This window comes from Lathyrus oleraceus, chromosome 2, assembly GCF_024323335.1.
Source record: "Lathyrus oleraceus cultivar Zhongwan6 chromosome 2, CAAS_Psat_ZW6_1.0, whole genome shotgun sequence".
Lineage (NCBI taxonomy): Eukaryota > Viridiplantae > Streptophyta > Magnoliopsida > Fabales > Fabaceae > Lathyrus > Lathyrus oleraceus.
The window spans coordinates 477,722,341-477,730,873 of NC_066580.1; the positions used below are offsets into that span (position 1 = coordinate 477,722,341).

Genomic DNA, 8,533 nt, shown 5'->3' on the forward strand with positions numbered 1-8,533 from the left:
TATTTTATTTTAATCATTTTTCCAATTGTTTTTCTTATTAGAGACATTATTGGTATTTTCATGTTTGTTGCATTGCTGACTCATGTTGAGTGACAACTAGTGCACTCATTAGCGACAATGATTCTGATTTTATGTTCTCTCATAATTGGTTTGATTATGATTTTGAGTTTAATTATCATAACATGGTTGAAGAAAGAACCTTAAGAGAACTTGTTGCACTTGACTCACTTTTTATTGATTTCCCTTCTTTGTCTGATTTTAATGACATTTATACTTGTGACTCCCTTCAAATTTAAAATATGCATATTTAGAATTTGAAGAAAATGTGTTTGTAAAGTTTTTATCTAAAATTTAGGGTATAACACTACCGTTGTTAAATATTATGCATTATAGAATACCACAACTGTTGTTAAATATTATGCATTATAGAATACCACAACCGTTGTTAAATATTATGCATTATAGAATACCACAACCGTTGTTAAATATTATGCATTATAGAATACCACAACAGTTGTTTAAAGTAACTGTTATAGAAGGTAGCGTGCTACATAACTTATGATCACAATCGTACGACCGTGGTAGAAATCATCGTACATACAATCACACCTTACCTCATAACAGTTGGTTCAACATGGTGGTATCCCTTTTCCAACAGTTGTAATAGGTGTTTTTCGTAGTAGTGTGACCAATGACTCCAATCCCACCATTTTCTTTCATCCACTAGAACAACTCAACTGATCACATGTTTATCATCATTTGGTGAATACAACTTGTATGCACCAGTCAAATGATAACCTATGAGCATCATAACATGACTTCGATCATCTAGTTTCTTCCTCAATTGTTCAGGTATATGCATGAAGCACATTGATCCAAACACTCTAAGATGACTAACATTCGACTTCACACATGTCCAGGCCTCATAAGGAGTTCACTTGACTATCTTCTTGGTTGGACATCTGTTTAAATGTAAATTATTGTCGAAGTTGCTTCGCCCTAAAATCTTTTCGGTAAATCTTAAGCTTTCAGCATGCTCCTAGTCATGTTCAATATACTTTGATTCTTCCTCACGGTTATGCCATTATGTTGAGGTGTATAGGATGCAATGATCTCATTATTTATACCTTCCTCGTTGTAAAATCTAGCAAATTCTCGAAAAGTGTATTCACCACCACCATCAGTTCTTAGTTTCTTCAACTTGCATCCACTTTGTTTCTCGACATGTAATTTGAACTTCTTGAATTGTATTAATACCTCGTTCTTCCTTTGAGTAAGGTAAATCCACATATATCTGGTGAATTCATCTATGAGGGTTAGGAAATAATAGTTACCTTCATTTAACCTTACTTCAAATGGTCTACACACATCTAAGTGAACTAACTCCAGCTTTTCCTTCGACTTCATAGGCAAATCATATTTGAATTCTTTCCTAGCCTACTTTGCGTTGCAACATTCCTCACATACCTGACTTTGTTTCCTCACCTGAGGTAGGCTATACACCATCTTCTTTTGGTTGAGCATACCAAAACTTATGAAGTTTAGATGTCCATATTTGTGATTCCAAAGCCAGTTCTTGTCTTCTTCCGCAGTCGAAGCAAGACATTTGTGATCATCTGTGTTGATCTCTACTTTGAAGGTCATGTTGTCTGTCAATGGTGCCTTCAAAATCAACCTTCCATCACCATGATACACTTTCATCTAACTGTTTTCTAGCTTCATGTTATACCCTTTTGTGAGTAATTGATTTATATTGATCAAGTTACTTGTCATCGAAGGTACATACAACACATTATTGATGCTGGATTTTTTACCATCCTTTCTGACAACAAAGATATCTCCTTTTCCACCTGATGTGACATGCCTTCCATCTATAAACTTTATCACTTTTGCAACTGATTCATCTAGCTTGGTGAAGGAGTTTTTATTACCAGTCATGTGGTTACTACATCCTAAATCCAGGTACCACATGTTGGTTTACTCAGTGTTCGACTGAGTGTTAGCCATGAGTAACACATCATTAAAATCACTATCTTCAGCATGTGCATACTGCACTTCATCGCTATCATTCGCTCGTGCTTCCTTCTTTCTTCGACAGTCTCGAGCATAGTGGCCAAATCCTTGAAAGTTATAACATTGCACCTCCTTCGTGCCAACTTTTTTCTTAGAATACTTGTCGCCCATGCCTTTCTTGATTGATTCAGAATGATTCTCTGAGTTCTTACTTGACTTCTCATCATTAGTAAGATTCTTTCTCTGCTTCGTCTTCTCTTCCCCATATTTATTGATGAATCTTTCTTGTAGTGTATGTTCAGTCATCTTCTCCCTTTTTAAGTTCCTCTACTCCAGCCTCATCTCATACGCCTCTAATGAAGCTTGAAGTTCTTATAACTTCATCTCAGTTAGGTTCTTGGACTATTAAATTGACACTACAATGTAATCAAAATTCGTAGTCAGAGATCTCAACGCTTTCTCAATTTTCTGCAAATTGTTGATTAATTCACCACACGTCTTCATCTGGTTTGTTAACAACACTACACATAAAAGGTATTCTGAGACAGATTCTTCTTCCTTCATCTGAGTCATCTCGAATTTCTTTCTCAACGTCTGCAACTTCACCCTTTTTAGTTTTTCATCTCCGCCGTACAAGTTCTTCAACTTGTCCCACGCTCCTTTGGTTGTTTCTTCTTCAATTATCTTCTCGAGCACGTTAGGATCCACACACTGGTGAATCAAGAACATACATTTTCCGTCTTTCTTCCTTTGAACCTTTTGTGCAGCTTTCTGAATATCATCTACATCCGCTTCTAATGCCTACTCCATCATTCATGATTTTATAAACTTCTTGAAATTTGAAGATGACTTTCATATGTGCAACCCACCATTCATATTTCTCCCATTTGAAAATTGATAGATTCGTCGAAAATTGCATTGATGTTGTGTTTTTCCATTTTCCATTACAAATTCTCTCTAAATCGCAACCCGGACTCCTTGATCCCAATTTGTTGGAACAATAGAGATAGAAACTGAATTGTAGAAATTATGATTTGTATTGAGTGTGTTATTCATTACATCATATATTATGCCATTTATATATGCAACTATAGTACAAACTCAAAACTATACAAATCGATCCAAACCCAAAATATACAACTTATATTTTATATTCGATATAAGGACTTAAATGTTATATTGAACTCTGTCGAATACAGCTGACTCATAGACCTTAGACTAACTAATTCGACATAATGGAATACTAGATTTCGACAATATATCGAATTACAATTTTTAACGACTTGCACTTGCCTAGCTATATTGTGAAAGCATGTTTGCTCGCCACATAGGTTTAAATTCTTCCTTCCATGACTGCATCAAATATATTGATTTGAACTACCGTCAGATTAAAATAACAAGTCAAACTCGTCCATTTGTTACCCCTCTCCTCCAATTGATAACTTATTCATCTGTTCACTGTACCATTAAATCCTCTCCTTTTGCATATTGATATGACCATGGGCCCAATGTATTATTCCATTCATAATGGGTTTGGACCAAGATTGTAATATTGAGAGAGAAAAAAACAGAGTGGATAGTGCATTAACTGATTTTTTTATATATTATTTTTAGTTTTATTTGTACTTTTCTCATTTAAATTGATCTTTTCATTTATTCTGAGAAATAGAAGATGATCTCAACTCATTAAAATGTTATAATTTAGCCGGCCAACTTAATATGAACCAATTTTATAGTAATTTGATAGATTCAATTTATTAAGAATTTGAATAGAAAATGAGAGCTTAAAGCTTTTTGGGAAATGCATTTCCTCCTTAGAAATATCTCATGCTGCTCACATATATGAAATAGTCCACACCCTTCATTTCTATTTTCAATATTTAAAATCTCACCTAACATTTCTGTATGGCCCACGTATAACTATACTCAATTCATCCAAGAAAATCTGGTTCTGAATAGAAGTTAGAGACTCATCTTTCAAATCAAATATTCTTGGTATTATTCTATAACCCATCCGAAATGAAAACTAAGTAAAATTTTGACCAAATTTTGTATAAAAACAAAAGCTAGTAAAAGACAAGTAAAAATGCAAAATTGTTTATGTTCAACTTTTAGTTTCATTTCATTCATGAAGATGAAGGACTAGGACAACAACTAGACATGGACATAGATCCCTGTCTACTAATATTAACAGCCAACCCTTTTGCCTTACTAGTATACAATTTTTTAACATTAGCACTTTGATCTTGCATTAATCTAGCTAAACTTCTCTTAGCATTAGCTCTAAACGGACAATTAGACGCCATAAACCCATCTACTAAATGCAAATAAGCTTCCAAATCATGACAACAAGCTATATCAGCATCAGGCTTCAAATACGGCGACATCCTAGTATTAACACGTAACTCAGTTCCAACGTGCGAATATCCTAAAGGAGTGTTCTCTTCCAACATATCAACCATTCCACTAACAACCTTTGAGTTCTTGATTTTTTCTTCGAGATCTTCGCTTAAGAATATTCCTGGCACCCTTGTAATCACGTCTTGTGTGTTCACTATTCTGAGAACTTTCACGTTTTTGTTTTCAAGATGTTCTCCGAAGGCTTTGTTCCCCACACGAGGCCCGCCGAATGAGAAAACTGCCACGGGTGGTACTTCAGGCCCGCACGTGCTGATCTCATCGGCTACTAGTAATGCTAGTGTTGCACCGAGGCTGTGTCCGGTTACTGTTATGCTTAATTCTTCACCTTTGTAAAGTTCGATAAGACGTTTTATTTCTTCAACTACTGATTCGGATAGGCTTTCTACATGGGCTCCTTTTGTTTTATATAAGCTCATAAACCCGCATTCTACTTTGGGTTTTGTTTGGGTTTGAGTTTTGTTGTCGTCGTCGGTTAAGTTAACTAATTGGGCTCTCATGTTTTCGGCCCATTCGAGACAAGTTGAAGTTCCGCGGAGAGAGATCACGATATCTCTTCTTCCCATTCTCGCGATCTCTCTCCTATCGTCGCAAACTGCGACGAACCCGACCCAGCTTGATCGCTGGGTCATCCATCCGAGATCCGGAGCGACTTCGTCGATCCATTTGGGTAACCCGATGGATGATGTGGCGTAGAGACTCTTGGTAACTTTGTAGGATCTTTCTGGTAAGGACACGTGGCGAGGCTGCGGTGGTTCGGTTGATGACATGGCGGGATCGGAGTGAAAAGCTTGATATGCTGCTTGGACTAGATCGCCGTAGCGAACGACTTCTCGCCGGAGATTATCGTCGAGGGGATCAAGCATCCCTTTCCAGTCGTTGCTGCCGTGATATTGTTTCCAGTTGGCGGCGATGATGTTTCTGGGGGAATATTCGGCTGTTTTGGAGAGAAGGCGCTGGAGGCGTTTTAGGTGACGTGGGGAGATTTCTTCCGCTGCTTTGATTTCCGGCCATAGTTTTGCTAGGTTGAGACCTTGAAGGAAGTTTTTTCCTTTTTTGTCCTTTGAGTCGCTTTTTTGGATGGGTTGGTGGTGGTGGGTGGTGGTGGTGGTGGTTGATTGTAATGGCTTCTGAGTTTGGAGAAAGTTATCGAGATTGGAGAGATGTAATCTGGATGGGTTGTTGTTAGTGTTAGTTTGAAGAGAAGAAAAAGAAGAAGAGTGGCATCTGAAACTGGGGCATCTTAATGCTTGAAATTTATGAAGGTTATGAGCTGGTACGTTGGAGGTAAATTGCATCATGGTGAAGAAGAAAGAATTGATTGGAAAAAAGTTTGTTAAGAGATGAAGACAGCGTCAATAAGAAGATGAAGATGATGATTCAGTTGTTGTAATAAATATTTTCAAGTTGTGCTGTTCTTGAATGGATCAAGTCCTTACTATGGGTATTTAAAGAGGTGGTTGCCATGTGGGTCTATATTTTGTAGTTTATGTATAAAATAATTGTCAACAAAAAAACTCGTAATTAATAAATGATGGAGTATTAATTTATTATAGTACTTGTACTTACTAAGCGTATCCGCGGTTTATTATCAAATAAAATAAGTATCCGCGGTTTGCTTAAGGTTGATTTTATATAGTATTTCTATAAAAAAAAATGGTTTTATGATTATTTCATAAACCACACACAAGTGAAGAAAATAATTGAAAAAGGAAAGCATTATCCATGACTCTATAATATTATAATAAAAAAAAAATTAAAGATGGTGCAATTAAAATTTTTAAATTTATCAAATCATGGTAATATTTTAAAAATAAAAATATGATTTGGTGAGAAATATATTTTTTATTAGTTGACGATATAAGAATATTTTATATTGTTAATATATTTTTTATTTTACTTTTTAAAAAATACGAAAAGGTGAGACAAAATAAATCTTTTAAAAACTAGGAGAATAATTTTATTCTCACAAAAATTATTTTGAAAGAAAAAAAAATAAAACATGATTGATAATATATGTTTAAAATTTGTTTTAAGATGAAAAAATGATATTTGTTTGATAAAATTTATTTTTAAAATATAGATTTTTTTTAGAATAACCATTTTTTAAAATTAAATTCCTAAATAACTATTTTTTTTTAAAATACGAAAATAACCACATTTACTAACTGATGTGCCAGTTGAACTGGGGCATCCATTGAAGCTTAAGAGGAGGTGCCATTGGAGCTAGCGTATGCTCCCAATGGCCATGCATGTTGGTGTCACATGCAATGGCGCATGCATGTGTGGTGTCACATGCAATGGCGCATACATGTACTACATAGTGTATGCACCAATGCATCTGACACATGCACCTTTAATTTTTTTATTTTTAATTTTAAATGTTAATTTTATAATTAAATAAAAAATATTGAAAATAAAAATTATATTTATGTTATAATAAAAATTACAGAGAATTGACAAGAAATTCAATGACCGACCCGATTGAAACGTCCCCCTGTTCCACATCCAGGTGTGTTACTCTATCTTTGAGGTCTCCCACGATTTTCCTGAGGTGTTTGGGATCTTTGAGTGCTGACATGATTCAATGGTGATTGGTGTGAAGGTCTGGTGGAAGGTCCAACAGTATTTGATAGATGTGTCATCATTTGTTCCCAATAGTTGGGGGATTCTCGCCAACAGTGCTTCCGTAATTGAGTTCGGTGCCCATATTGTCGTAGTTGGATCGATGTGGTTGGGTGAATTGTGAACGTTATAGTTTCCCGAATTGGGACATTTAATCGTTTTGGAAACGAATCAATGGTTCATGGGGTGTACTATAGTTAAACAATGGTTGAGTGTTGTGGTGATGAGATGTTTAAGTGGTCATTGGTGGGGGGTTACGATGGCCTGAATTGTATGAATCATCTGAGCTATAGACTATTGTGGTGGCATTGGTTTTGAGGTTGGGTGTGTGGCATGAATGAGTTGCGAGGTTGGGTGTTTGGTTGTTGGGTGTATGTGGTAGGGTGATGGTGTGAGGTTGGTCATTGGGTTATGGTGGTTTGACATTGTTCTTGGACGAGGACTTGTTATTTGGCGTATGATGACGAAGCTAGTTGGTGTGGATCAATCAAATACCTTGGCCCAGACACAAATTGTTGCGTTGTAACTGGCCTAAATCATGCCATAGACAATTGAGTTGGTCTAGGACCCTGTATGACTGATTCGTTTAAGATGTGTTGCCGTCGATTCCTCCAATGACGACATGTCTCTTTTGTGAAGTCTTTCTAGTCGGAATAATTCCATTGAGCATCGACTCTTTTTTGATGTCAATCTCCCAAACACGTCGGAGGTTCTGGAATTTGTTGATGCACGCCGAACTGCAGTTTTACCCGGTCACTCTGATGCATCTCCACAGTAGTGAACCGGATAATTGGTGTTTTTGTTGTCCAAACTGCATCATCATCATGGTTAACCTGATGATCAAGACCCAGATATGGCCTCCAGATAAACTGTACAACAATGCGACATGATTAGATGATAAATAATTTGATAATTATTTTTAAATCAAAATAGAGTTGTATAGGAGTATTACATTGTCTGATCCAATGTGATCCAATAGATTGCGATAGACTACTATATCGTGTTTCAGACACCTAATATAGTTCATCCCTCTAACTGACCACCTAGATCAAAAACAATTGAAAAATATTATTTATAGTTAATTGTAATATAAAGCATAGTTAATTATATTGTAAAGTTTTAAACTTACTTTGTTGCAAACGAGAATATGAATGGCTTCTCGTTTACCGGGGCGAGTGACGACATTCTTGACCAACCACATGCTTGTAACAAATATGCGCATGAATAAAACGTACAAATATTTTTTTGATATTTTTACACATCGCACTATATAGATGGCCAAAACAGTTGAACCCCAACTATATGTGCTTACCTTATTTATGTTTTGTAACAACGGTAAATACATAATATTTACCGTATTACCAGTACTTTCGGGAAATAATAAATTACCAAATAAAATCATATATAACACCGAGCTTTAATTATTTTTTCATACTCGATAGATTCTTCGGCCAATGTTATACTCGCATAATATTGT

At 35.7% G+C, this 8,533-nt stretch overlaps 1 protein-coding gene across 1 annotated transcript; it reads right to left on the reverse strand.

Annotated features, from left to right (window-relative positions):
* Positions 1-4,098: 4,098 nt before the first annotated feature.
* Positions 4,099-5,888, reverse strand: LOC127120581 (phospholipase A1-Ibeta2, chloroplastic). The gene has a single exon (XM_051051055.1). The coding sequence runs from the start codon at positions 5,730-5,732 to the stop codon at positions 4,140-4,142; it is 1,593 nt and encodes a 530-aa protein (XP_050907012.1). The 5' UTR covers positions 5,733-5,888; the 3' UTR covers positions 4,099-4,139.
* Between the last annotated feature and the right edge of the window lie 2,645 nt (positions 5,889-8,533).

Coding starts and splice junctions, on each gene's coding strand:
- LOC127120581 (XM_051051055.1), bottom strand. CDS start 5,732: ATGATGCAATTTACCTCCAACGTACCAGCTCATAACCTTCATAAATTT.